Raw genomic sequence first — 17,707 nt, forward strand, 5'->3', positions numbered from 1 at the left:
CATCTAGGCTTGCTTTTCCCAGAAAATGTTGAACTTGATGTTATGAGGTCCTTTCCAACCTAGGCTGTTCTGTGTTTGATTTTGTAGTTCTCAGGTACAAAGATAAATAAAATTGATAAGAGAGTTGATGGAGGAAAAGAGCACAGCTTTCCAAAGTATTATCTAGCTCTCAGAAATGAAACATTTTGAAGTAGTAAACCTGTTTTGATAATTTTTGTATTAATATTAATCATGCAGCAAGCTCCTACTACACTGGCAATTCCAGTGCAATTAGTGAGCAAAACAATGTGTGTTTAAATTAAATGGTCACTGTTGATAATTTTGTAACAAAAAGTGTTTTTTGTGCTTACACCTTTAAACCATGGAATCACAGAATTGCTAAGGTTGGAAAAGACCCACAGGATCATCCAGTCCAACCATTCGCCCTTCACCAATGGTTCCCGCTAAACCATGTCCCTCAACACAACATCCAAACACTCTTTGAACACCTCCAGGCTCAGTGACTCCACCACCTCTCTGGGTAGCCCATTCCAGTGCCTGACCACCCTTTCAGAGAAGTAGTATTTCCTAACGTCCAGCCTGAACCTTCCCTGGCGCAGCTTGAAGTCGTAATCAGTCAGGTGTTTTAAGTATCCCAGCTGCTGCAGCAAAGCTTGTGGAGGTTGGATGGCTTACATTGCAGCTGAGCTGAGGCTACAGCCATTTCATGCTAATTTTTAAAAATGAGATAGCAAGCAGACTTGATTTCCTCCATATATTTTTGCTTGTGATAGTTACTGCTGGATTATGCTACAGTCTTCCCCCTTGGCCACATTTTTATTGGATTCTGAGTATCTTACTGATGTTTCCTGACATCTGTAACTATTCACAGTGCCACTTCCATCACAGAAATTACATAGCTTCTGATGTTCATTTCACAAATTGTGTAATTCTTCTTGAGTGGAAGTTTCTGATAAAAAATTGTGACAGTTGAAATTTCATGGTCAGAAATGATTGATTTACATTTGATTAGTTGTGCCTTCATAACACACATCTCAGTTCTGGTACCTGTAGGTACCTAAATTTAGGTACCTTTCTTTTGATTGTTGTGATAAAAGGAAGATACACCTCTAAAATGTGCTAAATAAGCTATTGTCAACAGGTTTTGAAAAAATGAGAGAGGCAGAAGATTCCATACATTCTTTTTCTTAAGCAGGCAATGGAATCCATTATTTGTTCCAATGAAGCCCTCATCCCTGTTGGCTGTTTTGGAATCAATGCTGATTAAAAAAAAAAAAAAAAAATCCTCTTTCAGTGATTGATTAAGTACAATTAATTGTTTTGAGACTTATAATAATTTTTTTTTTTTTTAACGTACATTTCTGTTTTCCATGGAGAGCAGAATGACTCATCTAACTAGCTTAGGTCTTCATAGGTATTCAAGGTCTGCTGATGTGTAATGAGACATACAACCTGCACCAGGGGAGCATGTACTAATAGAGAGTTCCTCTATAGAACCATCTCTGGAACATCCTTGGCCTTTTGGCTAAGATCTAGTGTAGTGTAGTATCCTTTGGAAGACAGAGAAGGAGTCAGGCTAATAGAAAGATTCCATGTATACAAAAAATCATCTTTGACTAGTTTTGATGACTTTGTATCTATCTTACGCTTTATATTTAACAACTGAAGACTCCTATTCCTTATTGGCCAATGTCTTTCTATTACTCTTCGAAGTCAGTTGAATTATGGCTCTTGTGTTAGTAAGACAGACCCAGTTATGGTGAACTTCATGCATTTTATTGAGTGTGCCACATAACAGTAGTTGTAACAATAGTGCTTCACATCCTCAAACTGCTGTGAAAACATCAGTTAATGCATTAATGAGCTGATGACTGCCTTGGATGTGTTGTGTATTTTGTCATGTCATTGATGCAATGAGGAGCTGAGGCCAGCCAACTTCAGAAATCTGTTAGTTTCAGCTAGACATTAATTGTGCTAAGAATTAGGTTGGAAGTGGTTCCATGTGGTAATTAAAGTGTAAAACACGGGAACTGAATGTCCAAACAGTTTGTTGAAATGCTGCTGGATACTACGTTCACTTTAAAAGTAATTAATAATTATTTTTACAATGTGTAAGTGTTATTTAAAATACAGGTAAACACTGGAGGAATAGATACCATCAAGCTTGACTGTAGGATACACTGTGTTCTCATATGAAGATCATTAGTTTTATTATGTTACAGTAGTGCTGGACAAAGTCTCTAGAGGAGAAACTGTTTTTTTCATGCACAAACTAAGCCAGAAACCATGCTGTTCTGTTTTTGCTTACTGGCTCCTGTAATACTACAGTATATCAAAATGGAGGTTTCTTTATCTGAATAAAGGAACGAGACCTGAAGCTACATTTTTCTAGCATTATGTTAAGTTGACTTGTTCTTCTCATCTATCATAGTTTTATTTATGGAACACACAGATAATGATTATGAGCTGATGAGAATATACTTGCAGAAGATATATGCTTATTACGTTGCTCTTCATACTTTGTCCGAGAGCTGTGCCTTCAGCTCTTCTTAAAAAGTCAGTTGGTGGGTTTGCTTTTTCAATGTTTTTGAGAATGAAAACCAGCCAACTCTAGGATGGTTTTTTCTAAAGGATGCCATTTGTGTCTGATGTATGCCTAATACAGTTCCTGATAAGTAATGTCGTCTAACCATTATTTCAATTCTTAATATTTTCTAGAACGCAGCCAAAAACAGTTTTTGCAGAAGTGGAACCAGAGGATGATGAAACAGACAAGCCAGAATGGAAAAAACGTAAAATTTGAGGAATTTGGTGTAAAGAATAATGAAGAACCATTTGAAATAAACTGTAGCATTTATTTCTTTGTTTTGTGTAGTGGATCAAAATTTGAAAGCATAAATTATTTCAGTTTGTAAGTCTTGCTGCAGTGTGAAAGGAATTGTATTATAATGAATTGTCATATCACATCTGAATTTTGTAGTAAGGAATGGAGTGTATGGTGCAAAGGAGAACTCTTCCCCATTTGTTATTTTATGTTGTGATTTAGGTAAAAATTATTCCTCTTTATAATTTTTAATAGAACTCCGGTGACTTTCTTATTTTGCCAAGTGCTTTTTTTGTTGCAAACTTTACTAATGCTGTGTCACGACAGTGTTCAATGATTTTAAGTGTATAAATAAAATAATACATTATCTCAGGCTTCTTTTTATTTTTTCTAGTAAGGTCTGATGTTACCACAAATAAACAGAACTTACATTTTTATTTCACATTTATCAATGAGAAATAAACCACTAGAAATTTTTTCTAGTGTTTGTTCTTACATAAATTGCATCCCTGTTATGTATGTGTAGTGTCCCACACTAGTGCTTTATATGGTTTTCATTATTCAAAAATGTGAAATAGGAATGGACAGTCATATATTATACTTCAATAAAAGCACTGTATGTTTGTTGCCTGGCTGATTTTTTTCAGGCCTTCCTATCTCTATTAGTTTGTATTGATTAGTACAGGACAGACCTGAGCTGTGTTTTTATTGCGAGCTCTGTGTATATCAGTGTATATAGATAGAGAAGTAGATATTGTTGTATGCCTGAATTATGTATACTTTAGCTCACACTCTCTGAAAACTGATACTATCCTTTATAAAGTGTTGGAGTTTTTTAAGTGTGTGTTCAATGTTAACATAGAACTGATGAATGTCTTAAAGTGAAGGACATTTAAAACTAATGTGCTTTAGAGAACCTGGGTTAGTTTTAGACGTTTATGCAGTAATATACAATACAGTAAGTACTGTGATTACAATAGCATGGAAAATAACAAGTACTCTGCATTTCTACTAAGAGCACAGAGCAGTAGACATCATACAAAATCAAGCTTTCTTGATTATGAATAGATTCTGAAAGCATAATTTAAGGCTATATTTAGCAAGCACTTCATCACCTTCCTAACTCAGAACATGTGGTCCCGATATTGTCGGCAGAGCTTAGATAGCTTTTAAAAAAGCATTGTTCTGCATCACAATTTCATTGTATGATTTTCTTTTTCAAGCTTATCTTTTTCTTGTATTATTTTTATACATTAGAGATAAGTAAGCTTAACCTCAAAGAGTATCACGAGCATTGGTGTAACATTCCCAAAAGGAAATATTTTCACTGCTTTCACTTGGTGTGGTGTTTTGATAATAGTGCAGCCACATTAAATAATCCACAACTTGTCTTTGTCCCTTGTAAAAAAATGTTTTAGTTCATATTTATCTAGAATAGCAAATAAGTGCTTAGTTTACAGCTACAGTTGTGATATGCAGAATGATGGGCTTAATACCTAGGTAAGCATTAAACGGAGGAGGAAAAAGAAGTGCCAGATGAAGAGCAGCTGTTGTTAGAGCTGCTAAAGGCCTTCCTGTGCAGTGTTCCCCTCAGCAATTAAACAACATGGTTTCATTTGAGGATATTTTAATTCTTTTTTTTCATACATATAATGTACTAGAAGGTAAAATATTATCCTATTTTTTTTAAAATGAAATGTTGAATAAGATTTGTAAATGTTTGTAAAAGTATGCCCATGGTTTTAGGATGAGTACTAACAGTTAGCATTTATCTTGTTAGAAGTTGTTTACTGAGGCAGTGTGGCTTAGTAAGGAGCAAAGCTGGAGGGAGAGGTGGGTGAGGAAAAATGCTGTAACAACTCTCCAAGCTTGAGGGGAGCTTCTCCTTTTATGTTATTTATTCAGATCAGCTATATCTTGTTTCCTAATTCTTAGAATGAGTCGTGCAAATGAGCCTTGCAGAAGTCCTGTAAGAATTTTTTAAGAGTTTGTTGTTACTTACAGTGATTAATTTCCCAATTGTCTTGAGTGACTGTTTTAGCAGCCTCAAATTTTAAACGATGTTTGTTTAGAAGTGTATTTAAAAATTTTAGAACTAACTTATTCTACTTACTCTTGTACTTTAATTCCTGGCTTGGTTTATTTCCCGTAGTCCTTATATGGAACCTCTGCAGCATGTTCACCAACAAAACAAATGTTAAGGCATTTTTAAAAGCAGTTTTTCATATTGAACAGTTCAGTGATAATGTGGTGGGGAAGGAGATAGGAACACTCTACTTGACCATACATGGTATAACAAGCTGTGACTAACATTTTTGAACTGTCCAAGGGAAAATAGTAACATGATTAAATATTAGTACTGAAAGATGCAATTCTGCATGTGAAGTGGAACATGAAACACTACTTATTTATTTTTATGAACCTAGTTTTCTTTTAAACTTTACCCAAGACTTAGGTCTCAGTCATTGCCAAGTTGTTATCTTGGTCTCCTCTATGTCCATATTGTGTGTTAATGTAGCCAGAGACTAGACAGACTTTGGTTTTAACATTTCTGAAACGAGGGCTTTGTTTCTTTGCCTTTTTTCTTGCTTTCATAGGAGATGTCCTTACAGAGGTGTCTTCTCCAAGCCTAAATATCTCCCTTCATATTCTGTGCAGCTTCTATATGTTTCCTTACAGCATTTCCTACCCTTCTGTCATTCATGCTAGTGACTCATTCAGTACTACGCGCCTGTCCATAGGGCAAGGATTTTTCTGTCCGGATCATTGCAGCCCACCAGCTAGTGGGCAGCCCAGATTCACATTCCCTGTTTGTACTGTTGCTGTTGCTGTAGTGGTCTTACACTCTCTCTCGTATCGCTTACATGTCTTATTTTTAACAACTATTGCAACAGACCAGGTGATTGCTAAGACTGTAGTTGAGTGCTACCACTTTCTCTCCCTGTTTGCCACTATTTTATTGTTGCTTGAGTTCTTCTCTGCAAAGGTACTTCCTATGACCTATTATTTACTGAAGATTATACTTGCTTCTCTCTCTCTCTCTCTCTCTCTCTTTGTTTGTTTGTTTGTTTTGTTTTGTTTTGTTTGTTTGTTTTGTGATTGTTAGTGAGAACTATGAATTTATGCACAAAGATCTCTGGCTATTTGCTCTTGTTTATATATCTAGTTTGGTGGTTTTTGTCATGCCTGCTTTTCTCTGTTGGGCTGTAGAAATGTATTTCTTATGGGAAGAAGAACCATAACTCTTTAATCTATCAGTTCGATCTCTGCTGAACCCTGAGGAGTGTTTTGCAATGAGTGGCATTATTGAGAATTGCCATCCTCTTGGCCGGATCTTTGTCCATTCATTTCTTTGACCTCTGATGACTTTGTGAGTATCCAACTTGAGACATCTGTAGCTCTCCATTTAATACTGAATCATTTGAAATTTGATGTCTTTATTGTGGCCTGTTGGTCACAACAGTATTGCAAAATCCCTCTCATGTTTCTTGGTCATGTTAAATGTCCAAGTATCTTCTCCAGGCCTGCCTCTCAACAATAAGAACTTACCGAAAGTCACACAGTTAGAGTCATTAAAAATGAACAGACTAGAACTTTTTGAGGCTCTGTCCTCTGTTGCTGATCCCCAAGTTCTTCTCATCTGTTGCACCAATTCATGAATGTAAATGTAAACATGTAAATGAAGTGTTAGGGAGTTGTACAGCAAAGATGTCCAGCTTGCCTGGCAGTGAAGCATGGAATCATCTTATTACTTCAGTTTTTAAATCTGGAAAGGTTTTAGATAATTTAAATATAATTTTAAATATAATTTTATATACAATATGTGCTTTCTCTGTCTTGTAGGACAGCAGTAACTAATTGCTTCATAGAGTCTGGACAGTCTGAAATACAAGATATTTCCCTGTCTGTAGCAAATCATTCTAGTTGCAATACACTTTGGTTGTAAAAGCTTCCCATCCTATGTACAGAGGTATTGGGGCATGCTGACAGTCTCACACTTGGCAACAGTGTTCTATACTACGGTCATCCTGTTAGAATCTCCATAATCTATGTATTAGTTGAGGGGCTCGGCACTTTTATATTTTCTAATGGCTGATAGTCAGGCAGCATATTCATCTTACTCTGAGAGATTACTCAGAGGAAGACTGATGCAGAAAGCATAGCCAGCATCTTTGTTGTTGTTGTTGTTGTTTAACCTTAGGTATAATATGGTGTTTATTATATGGATTTATGCAGGACTATTGTATGTCACAGCTAGTACTTAAGACTTCTTAGTTTTTCAAAGATGTAATGCTGTAGGTGGGCGTTGGCCTTCCCTTGATGTGTCATGGAATAATAGATGCAATAGATATTCCATACCTGCAGTGGACAAACTCAACTAGATGGGTCCTTGAGAAGTTATGTAGACCATCTTTGACCCAAGACCAGTTCTGGCAAGTTTATTGGATCAGCTCTTTAAATATTCTCATCAGCTCTTTTAAATATAAATTCTACGATCTCCCTAAGCAACCTGTTCCAGTGCTTCATTTTTCAGTGCATGATCTTCCCCTCTGTAGCACCTTTTAATTATATTTGAGTTCTACTATCTTCTACTATCTTACTTTTGTAGCTTTCCTTCAATGTATGTTTTCTGACATACCATTTCCTTGCTTTTCTCTGCCTTGTTCAGATTGTCCACATGCTTCTTGAAATGTATTGCTCACCACATATTCAGTATTTTAGATACAGCTACTTTATTAGAACAGCTGAGTAAACAGGAAAAATGTTTGCATGTCTCATTACATATTCCTCTGCAGCTTGGCATTACTGATCTGTGTTCAGTTCGTAATCCTCCCCCAGACTCTAGAACCTCTTCTACAGGGTTGCTGTCCAGCCAGTCTAGCATCTACATATGATTCTTAAGTATTGCATTTCGTCCTTTGTACAAAGTTTAATTGTATTTCCTCAGAATATATCTCCATATCGTTAAGTTTGTTTTGAATTTTCTCTTGATCCCCAAGTGCCTGCAGCTTTTTACAGCTTCCAGTTGTCAGGGGAATATAACTAATGTGTTCTCTCCTCATTCAGCTGAAGAACTGAAATTGCTGGTTAGTGGCAGATCCATAAGGTTTCCCATATGTATGAGAAGGAAATGTTTTTCTTAATAATGCTTTTCTTCAGTAATTTTCCTAAGGGTCCATAAGCTTCTAATAAATCTGCTCAGAAATGTTTGGAAAAATAGCTGACTTTCCTAGAAATTTCCCTCATGTCTTTGCTTTAAGGATTTCTTTATTGTCTTTGTCCCTTTGTGTCCAGCCGGAATCCTTCTGACATGAGCAGTGTTTGATGTGGGAGACCTCAGCACATCCTTGTGCCTAGCATTTCAGTACTCCACATTCTGAACATATTTCCAGCATGTCCCAGTTAGGTGCTTTGATCTTGAATTCTCACTTCCTTTAATTGTCCTTCTGTAATTAAAAATAAGATCTTCTATATGATCTTATTTTTATGATGAATTAGTAGTAGGGCTAACCATACACCTATGAGTATACATCTGATGATTTACCACTCCAGGACTGAATTACAAAATTCACACTGCTGAAAGCTGTGATACTGCCATAACATCTGTTGATGCCTTGCCAGTGGTGATTGCGTTGCCCACGCACTGAGTTCCCTAAATATGATCAAGTTTCAAGCATAATTGAAGCAGCAGTGTTTCTTGTATGGCTTTCCTCTTCACCATCGGTTCTACCATTAGCCTCCAGAAATTTTTACTTAAAAATAATCATTTTTGTCTTATTTTTCCAGCCCAATACTAATGCTTGTCAAGATCACAGGAATTACATTGTGGCTGACTTTACATTCCCTCTAGAGTCAAATACTGTGGCTTAAGAATGTAGGTGAGTACATAACGCTTAGCTTGAAGGTCAGCCAGTTCTCAGTCCATCTCTCCACCCATTCATCTATCCCACAATTTCTAAGCTTCATTACAAAGATGTTGTGGGAGACATTGTCAAATGCCTTACTGAAGTCAAGGTACACAACATCCACTGTTCTCCCCACATCTAAGCCAGCTGGTGATGATACCATAGAAGGTTACCAGCTTGGTCGAGCATGATTTCTCCTTAGTGAATCCATGTTAACTACTTCTGATAAACTTCTTCTCTTCCAATTGCTTGGAGATGACATTCAGAAATTTGTAGCTTTGTAACTGGTAGATAGTGATCACAAATGGTTATTCTGTGCTGAATGAGCTATAGATGCAGGAATTACTATGCAACATAGCAAAGTGCAGACATGGGGTGATGGCAGAGGCTGTGTGGACATATGGCTACACCCACCAGTAGTCAGTTGTTGGTCATACAGAGGAACCTAACTTGGGAGTGGGGTGTGCTGGTTTTAAGCATAACAAAGGGAAAGAAATCAAGTGTCTAACATACAAAACAGGCCATATGAAGTATATCTGGCAGTAACATAGAACTGTAGAGAAACAAACGAAAAGAAAAAGATTAGTGTGTCTTGCAAAATGTAAAAAATAATCCTATGTATACTGTAGAGTGAGGCAGCAACTGTCGTCAGTGATACACTGATCTCCTGGAAAAGAGCTAGGGGTTCTTACAGCTTCCTGCAACATGATATTTCCTCCACTGCCCCTCAGACTGTAGCTATCATCTTGTGCATCATAAAAGGGACAGCAGATGAGTGAGAGGGACACCTACTAGGAACTGTGCCTAAGACAATTTTAATTGTACTGCTATGGAGATTTTTTTCCTGTAATAATACTCTCTACTTTTCTGGCTCTATATTATTGGCATCCTTCCTTGGCCCACATAAAACTGTAGGCATTAGTACAGCCTTTTTCTGCTGCCTGGGTGTATATTTTTCTGTTTAGTTTGCTTCCTTTGTTACTTGGTGGCATCTCTAATGCAGTGCAATCAAAGTTCACAGTGTTTATGCAAGAAAAGGGCTCCCACAGTAGGCATAAAGATTGGGAGTTCACATATGATTCTAATAAAAGCTAAAAAACAAACTTCTGGTATTCTAACACTACGACTTGAGGCATCAGCAAGGTTGCTGCTCTGTGATGAAATTTGTGTGTAGCTTGCAACTGGCCCTTCAACTGAAATTACCTGACTAAGCAGAGGCTAACATCAGGAATCTTCTAAATAAAGAGGTCAGCATCTTCGAAATAGCGTCCTCAAGCAATGTTATCAATGATGACTCTAAGCTGTTACAGCTTTTTCCACCTTGGTTATTCATATAATAATGCAATGCGTCTTTATAGGTATTCTAATGAAGTCATTGAGTTGTTGACTAATAAAAATATAAATTTATTGTGAAAACATTTTAGGGAAAATACGAAGTTTCCAGCTCACTAGCATAATATGTGCTGCTGTAATTTATTGACTTTGGTGTATCCTCCAGCAAATTTGTAACAAGAAAGTGTCTATAGCCTTGCCTCCATTGCTTAATTCAGCACTCAACTGGGTCAAAACTGTCATTGTTGTCAAGATACAGAGAAATCTAATTCAGTCCTCAAAGGCACAGTGTAGCAATCAGTGGAAAACCAGTGGCAACCACAGACTAAGTGACTAAGTACCAATGATTCAGCAGTTTGTGGGGATAATGACATGTCATGCAAACACAGTGTGAAATCTCACAGAAGACTTGCAGAAGCCTGAGAAACAGGTCTCGATGAATGGTAGGGTACAGAGATGAGTGGGAGGGGGTTGGTGGGATGCTGCAGGAATGAGGAGTTTACATCCGGTTTTATTTAATATTTTAAACTAACCCCTTCGAGATCATTAAACAGTTATGCTAATGAAATTAGCAGATGATGTGGATGAATACTGCAAACACCGCTGAAAAAGGAGAGGCAGGAAATAACGAAAGGAGTCACCCTGACAAATGCAAGATAATACATCTGTAAAACATAGTAATTCAAAACACAGATTATTTTTTCCTATGTAGTAGGAGGGCTCTCAGTTATACCAGAGCTGGTAGAAGGCAATTGGCGTTTCTGTATTTCCTCTGATATGGCAGCAAAAAAATTAATGTGAAGCTTATGCCTAAAGGGTTGCTCCTAAGTGAGGAGCTTGAGTGACACCCAGGCTGGGACTGTTGCACGCTGTGCGTAGCAGAGACTAATGAGGACAAAAGTGATTGGGATGGTTCTCATCTGAAAATCTGCCTGGTAAACAGCACAAAGGAGTCTCCTTTTGTAAGAACCAGGTGTTGATCATAGAATCCTAGAAAGACTTGTGTTAGAAGGGACCTTAAAGCCCATCCAGTTCCGTCCCTGTGCCGTTGGTTGGTTGCCCCCACCAGCCCGGGCTGCCCAGGGCCCCATCCAACCCGGCCTTGAGTACCTCCAGAGATGGGGCACCACAGCTCTCTGGGCAGCAGTGCCAGCGCCTCACTGCCCTCTCAGACAAGAATTTCCTCCTAATATCTAACTTAAATCTTCCCTCTTTTGTTTTAAAGCCATTCCTCCTTGGCCTATCACTATCAGGCTGCATACTCAGCATGTGTACTGCAAGTTAAAGAGCTGCTTTCTGCTTACAGTCCTGCAAACTTAGCTTTACTCCCAGAAAGACAGCTCTGTCTAAAAAGAGCCACGTACCCTCCGTACTCATGATTGCTGCACTTTCCATCCTTAAAATTCTGTTGCTTTCAAGGGAAGTTTCAGGAAGATGAGAGACTTTTCGTCTTTTTCTTCCTTCCTCTAGTTAGGAAATTTTTGTACTGGAAGCTTTTCCCTGTGTGAAAACACCTTTCAACATTTTGCCTTTTTTTTTTTTTTTTTTTTTTTTTTTTTTTTAATGTAAGCTGCTACATAGAAGTTTCGAGGAAATATATGGTAATGAAAAAATAATTCTGATACTGGGCTTTCCAGACCTTTATGATAAGTCTTTGTGTGATAAGGTGGAAAGTTCTTCCTCATTCATTGATTTGCCAAACCAGCTTTGCTTAGCCCCTGGATCCCTGGTGCTTGTTGGAGTTGGTGCCCAGGCAGCACCAGCACAGCTCCATTGCATGGGAAGTTCTGCCTGCTGCATCAACACAGTGTCTGCTGTGTCCTTGAATGCAAAGGCTTGCCTCAAAGTTATTCTGACATTCTCCTGTGTTATACTGGGAAAAGAAAGGAAAGGAGGAGAAAATGGGAGAAAAAAGGAGAAAAGAGGGGAAGGGAAGGAAAAGGAAAAGGGAAAGGGAAAGAGAGAAAGGGGAGGGAAAGGGAAAGGAGGGAAATGGGAAGAATAGAAAATCCAATAGTTCAAACTATGTCTTGCAGATTGAAAGGTCACACACTAAAACAACAGATCTGCTTTGTCTTTTTTGTGACAAATATTTGCATACGCATGTATGCTTACATATATATTGCTTCTCTTATTGACTTGATCTTCGAATTTTATTTGGGAGTAACATGCTGCATATCTCAAGCAGCTCAGTGCCTTAAATGTGAGGATGAGCAGTTACTGTGGGAAATATCTACCATAATTATGGGTCGGTACCTTAGGTGAAATTTAGAGCCCAAGAGGAACAAGATCTGGGTGTAGCTAATGAGAGTGAGAGCTGAAAAGGGTAAAAGTGGAAGAACCTCTGGTAAGTATTTTAATCTGAGAGATGTGACTCTCCATCACCCCAGCTGAGTTACAGAACATTGATGGTAACCCTCTGCAGGATGGAACAAGGCACTGGAGCTCCCCACAGAGTTACAACATGAAAACAAAGGAAAAAAGAAACAAAAACAAAGAAGAGAGAGCCTGACTGATATCCTGATATAGCACTGAAAAGTACCTCCTTGGTGAAACCGGTGAACTGGGAGCCTGAGGCGCCGATTTGTAGTTATCCTCAGCTCTGAAGTTCAGGCTTGCAGGGCCCCGTTGCAGTAGCTGTTTTGGGGAAGTCTTCCCTTGAGCAGTGGGGCTGGTGGATGGGCTCCCCGTGCTCTTGATGGGTGAAGTTGAGTGTCCATTTGAGATGCCTGTGTATCGCAGTCTGTAGTCATGAAGGAATTAATGAATAAACTTTCAAAGTTTCCATAGTGCTTTCTAAACATCCATAATACTTCTGAACATAAAATCATCCTGTAATACAAGGAAGATTGCAGAAGGTTTTCAGTGATTATGATAGCTGTTGCATTCCCAAATGTAGGGAGAGATTTTGCTCTTCACAAGGTGACAACCTTTTTGCTCGAGACCCTATAAAATGTCCATTTGTAGGATTCTTTTGTTAATTTTTTACTAGCTTTTAACTTCATGTTTACACTTAAGAAAAGAAAAAGGAAAGCTTTATGTCTGGAAGTGAGATAAGTATCAAAGAGGTACATATTCTGTCTGTTTCTCCTGTCCTGTATGCTGCCCTCCTCTAGTCTACAACTGAGCATTAAATGGTTTTGTAAGTTGTTAAATGTTTTTTTCTGTGGAAGAAATAGAGGTAATCCAATCAAATCCTACGAAGTATCCCTTCACTGCTTCCTGCCTTTCCTCTTTGCTGTTCTACAAGAATCTTGTCCATGTCCGGAGTGTTTAGGTTCTTTTATAATTCTCTTTAGGATCTTCTCAGAACAGAGATGGTATCTGCTCTGAGAGTCTAAATGGGAAAAACATCTACTGCTATGGGATTGAAGAAACAGAAATACAAGATGGAGAGAGTTAATCAAAGTCAGATTAGTGGCAGATCATGAATACAGTTCAGCTATTTCAGCATCCCTTTGGTGTCCTTACTGAGCCGTGCAGCTGGGAAGTCTGTTAACACAACTTTCTGAATGAAGGAAATACTCCTATCTCGTGGTTGTAAACCAACTTCTGTGGTTTTGTGTTAGAGCTGCAGAGCTGTGTAACTGCATTGTCAGCTGTTTGCTTGTCACAGCAGTCTGCACACCGCAGAGGGTGGGCACACTGAGCTGCAGCTCCAGGTGAAATTGCTCCCTGGAGGTGCATCCTGAGCTGCGCGCTCTCTAAGGCACCTTGTGCTTGTCCAGTGGCATCTCAGCACTGCTCTGTCCTGGTGCTTGGATCTGCATGCAGCAGGAGAACAGCCCTAGGGACCTGGCTCCCTGCCACCCCAGCTCACTGTTGGTACTGCTCATTACTGAACAGATAGTCCTTTTAAATTAAAATCTTGGAGTACAAAATGCAGGGCCCTCTGCCTTCAAGAATGAATGCGGGGGTGGCAATCCTGCAGGGTCCCTGTTGCTATTGCTTTGCTACAGCAATGCCTTGCTGTTTCCCTTGTGCCGTTTGGTACATGCCTGGGAGGGCAACAGCTCCCCTGGGCTGCCTCCTATCCCCAGGCACAATCAGCATTCTCGCTGCGTCGCTCAGCATTCCTGGACAGCTGGGCTTTGGTTTCGTTTTTAATCTGTATGTTAAGGGAGTTTTACAGTCAGTTTTTACCATGTGAAGTAATCTCATTGTTCATTACCACAGTGCCATTAGGAATAAGGAGGATGTTTCTGGGGGGAAGCTGCACACTGCAAGCTGCACACATTCAGCTCCAGCGCCACGTGTTCTGTGTAACTCCTGCCAACAACATGACCAGAAGTGTGCCAGCAGCACAGAGCCAGACGGAGCTCAGGAGCCAGCACCTCTGCTAATGGAAATGAGCAGTAAGGAACTGCACTGACTTTGGCCAGCGGAGGATGTCGCCTCAGGCTTTAGTGTGTTCTTCTTTCCAGAAATTGTCACAAAGACTCTAGTTTTGTTTTAAGCAGGCAGGAAGCTGGGCCAGGGTTCTGTCTGCAAGGCTGAAGCACTGCAAAGTGGAAGAAGTGAATCTGTGTCAGCATAATGTGAGCATATCTCTGAGGTGAGCTTGTTGACTACACGAGGGACTGGGACTACTTGCTAGCTCTCCCGGCTGTGCAGTGATGAAGGAGGGTGTGCAGGGAGGGTAAGCCAAATATCCAGCGTGGGGATGGGGATTATCAGGGATGGGGATCACAAAAGAGGAGCTGGGTTTTCAACTCCTGTATCCTCCTTAATAAAGTGCCTAGGTTCAAGCCTTGCAGATAGTGTCGGATCTTTTCTGTAATTGCAAATAAATCCACCAAACTCTATTCAATATATTCCTGCAGGCACAGGGACTTTTGAGTAATACACAGAGATTCAGTGCTTTAAATGATTTAGGTGAAAGACACCATAGATATAACCATGTATTTAAAGATAGGCTTCTCACTGCCAGAGCATGCGTATGTAAAGATACCAGACACAAGGCTTGAGAAAGTCTAGGCTGTGGGATCGTGAGGCTGGCTTTGTGTGGGATTGCAGTGCTGAGCACATGGGGTGCATGGGGCACCTGCCTGGAGCCTGCCTGCACATTGCACATGGGATGCCCAGAACAGGAGCCCTGCTCTTTTCCTTCTTTCTCAAAAGTGGAGAATCCATCTCAGGGACATTGCAATGCTACAGCTAGCACTTTTAAGCCATATATTTGTCTTTGATCTGGAATTTACATCTACAAATGTCACTGAATGTGCCTGTGTTTGCGTGGCTGGGAACGGCCTTCAATGCTTTGCTGAAGTGCGTATCAAAAGAAGCCCTTGCCCCCAAATACTTCTGCTTAAAAAGTGTACATGTTGATATTTTCTCAAACTATAAGATGAGGCTCTTTTAACAAACCAGGTGCCTTTACTTGAGCATAAGAATGCTTGGAGCTTGAATTATGGCTTTTATCACCTTACTGGTTTCTTAGGACTTACTTGAAGCTATTAAAAGAACCCAAGGCCCTGTGTCCGTACATGAGAGCTGTGAGCACTGTTACAGCTCTGATGGCCAGCTAATGATGTGTCAAGATGATCAGGGGTGGCAGAAGCCTTCAACATGTTTCAAAAAGAGGATTTGGTGGAGGAAAAATGACACCTTGAGATTTGCGTAAGGAAACAGTTTTAAACCAGGAAAATAAAATAACCTTGAAAAAAGCATCTGGATATTTGACAGTTATTCAGAGCTCATAATACACTGTGGTACTGTATGTTGTTCACTCATCAGCTAAAATTAGGTGGTTATGTAAGGAGACCACGGTGTGTATCTGAATAGTTACTGTATTGGGTTAATGATGTCACTCATCTTTATTGAGTCATTAGCTATTCTATGGGTTGGCCGGGGGCAGTGTGAATTCAGTAGCCATGAAATCATAGCCAAGTTAAACTTTAGTGAAGTAAACACAACAGAGCTTTTACAAGGGAAAGAAAAACAGCTGCCAGCCAAAGGTATCCTGCCCAGGCTAGGCCCAGGTGACACTGCCACCAACTGTTGTTCCATGCAAAGTTTCAGGAAAGTGCCCTATTGCCCTTAGAGTATAGACAATGGGGATGCTAGAATGGATCTGTTGGTTTGGAGATCAGATCAGCTATTGATTTTAGCATTCTGACATATGTTACATTTGCACTGAGGTCCTATAGTCAAGACAAGTCATGAAATTTCTTGAATTGTGTAAACAAATACATGTATGCCCAAGCTTAAAGGGGAACTAAATTATTATCCACACATAATAGTGTTCCTTAGCTTTCAACACAGACACAGCCCATATTGAAGATCCAATCATACTTGTCGTAAGTTGTTTATTTGCTCACTTACATGATATGCTCTGTCTATCTTCTTCACTCTTAGCGATGATATAAATGCCATACATTTCTCCACCTGGTTTGCTGAACCTGTTCCTTGAGCAGCTGCCAGTTTTGTACTGGAAGGACAGAGGAGAACATGAGGGAGGAGCCTGGATGCACACACACAGGTTGGGTTTTTCAGGCTGAGTGCAGCCATGCAGCTCAGAGCCATTGGCTGCTGCTTGTGGTGAGGACTCCAGTACCCAGAACTGGGACATCACTGCTCAGGTGAACTCTGGGCCCTGCCAGCACATCCACAGCAGGTACTGCTTCAGGCTGAACAACACCACTTCATGCCGATGGCCTCGAGGCCTGCTATCACAGGCCCTGATGGACAAAGCTTCTGAAAGGAGAAAGCCTGGAGCAGAAGCAACGAAAGCCTGGTTGATTCTCAGAAGGCTTCCAGCCCCGCAGCATCACCACACAGAATCACAGAATCACAGAATCACAGAATGGCCTGGGTTGGAAGGGACCTCAAGGATCATGAATCTCCAACCCCCCTGCAGGGCAGGGCCACCAACCTCCCCATTTACTAGACCAGGTAGCCCAGGGCCCCATCCAACCTGGCCTTGAACACCTCCAGGGATGGGGCATCCACAGCCTCTCTGGGCAGCCCGTTCCAGCACCTCACCACTCTCCTGGTAAAGAACTTCCCCCTAACATCCAACCTAAATCTTCCCTCTTTCAACTTAAATCCATTCCCCCTTGTCCTGCTGTTATCTACCCTTTCAAAGAGTTTACTCCCTTCCTGTTTATAGGCTCCCTGCAGGTACTGAAATGCTGCAATGAGGTTACCCTGCAGCCTTCTATTCTCCAGGCTGAATAAGCCCAGCTCCCTCAGCCTGTCCTCGTAGGGGAGGTGCTCCAGCCCCCTGATCATCAATGTGGTCCTTCTCTGGACCCTCTCCAACAGCGCTCTGTCTTTCTTGTACTGGAGGCTCCATACCTGGACACAGTACTCCAGATGGGGCCTCACAAGAGCAGAGTAGAGAGGGACAATCACCTCTCTGTCCCTGCTGGCCACCCCTCTCATGATGGAGCTCAGGATACCATTTTCTTTCTGAGCTGCGAGAGCACACTGCTGGCTCATGTTAAGTTTGTCATCCATCAGGACCCCCAGGCCTTTAAATGTCAGAAACGAACACTGTGGGTAACTTGGGCCCCATGCTGGGCCTTGCTGCTTCCCTGTGAGGTCTGTGCTGATCATGGGCACAGCTTTGCTCCTTTCAACAAAAGGCAAAAGCTTGGGAACTTGCTCTTTTCCTGGACACCTTCTCTCCTCTTTGAAGTAA

At 40.4% G+C, this 17,707-nt stretch overlaps 1 protein-coding gene and 1 long non-coding RNA gene across 4 annotated transcripts in view; one reads left to right on the forward strand and one right to left on the reverse strand.

Moving 5' to 3' along the window:
* The window catches only part of WDR70 (WD repeat domain 70), a 137,395-nt gene extending 133,944 nt beyond the window's left edge, over positions 1-3,451 (forward strand). For 2 of the 3 annotated variants that reach the window (XM_040655603.2, XM_015277332.4), the window contains exon 18: positions 2,719-3,451. In XM_040655603.2, the coding sequence (XP_040511537.1) occupies positions 2,719-2,803 (85 nt within the window). In that variant the 3' untranslated portion in view covers positions 2,804-3,451. The remainder of the gene's footprint in view (positions 1-2,718) is intronic. The other variant, NM_001195002.2, reaches the window with a different exon arrangement.
* A 117-nt stretch (positions 3,452-3,568) lies between these two features.
* Positions 3,569-16,948, reverse strand: LOC121108608. The gene is made up of 3 exons (XR_005843253.1): positions 15,510-16,948; positions 12,605-12,805; positions 3,569-11,935 (listed from the first exon to the last, which is right to left on the reverse strand). It is a non-coding gene; the product is annotated as an uncharacterized LOC121108608 (long non-coding RNA).
* Between the last annotated feature and the right edge of the window lie 759 nt (positions 16,949-17,707).

This window comes from Gallus gallus, chromosome Z (genome assembly GCF_016699485.2).
Source record: "Gallus gallus isolate bGalGal1 chromosome Z, bGalGal1.mat.broiler.GRCg7b, whole genome shotgun sequence".
Classification (NCBI taxonomy): domain Eukaryota; kingdom Metazoa; phylum Chordata; class Aves; order Galliformes; family Phasianidae; genus Gallus; species Gallus gallus.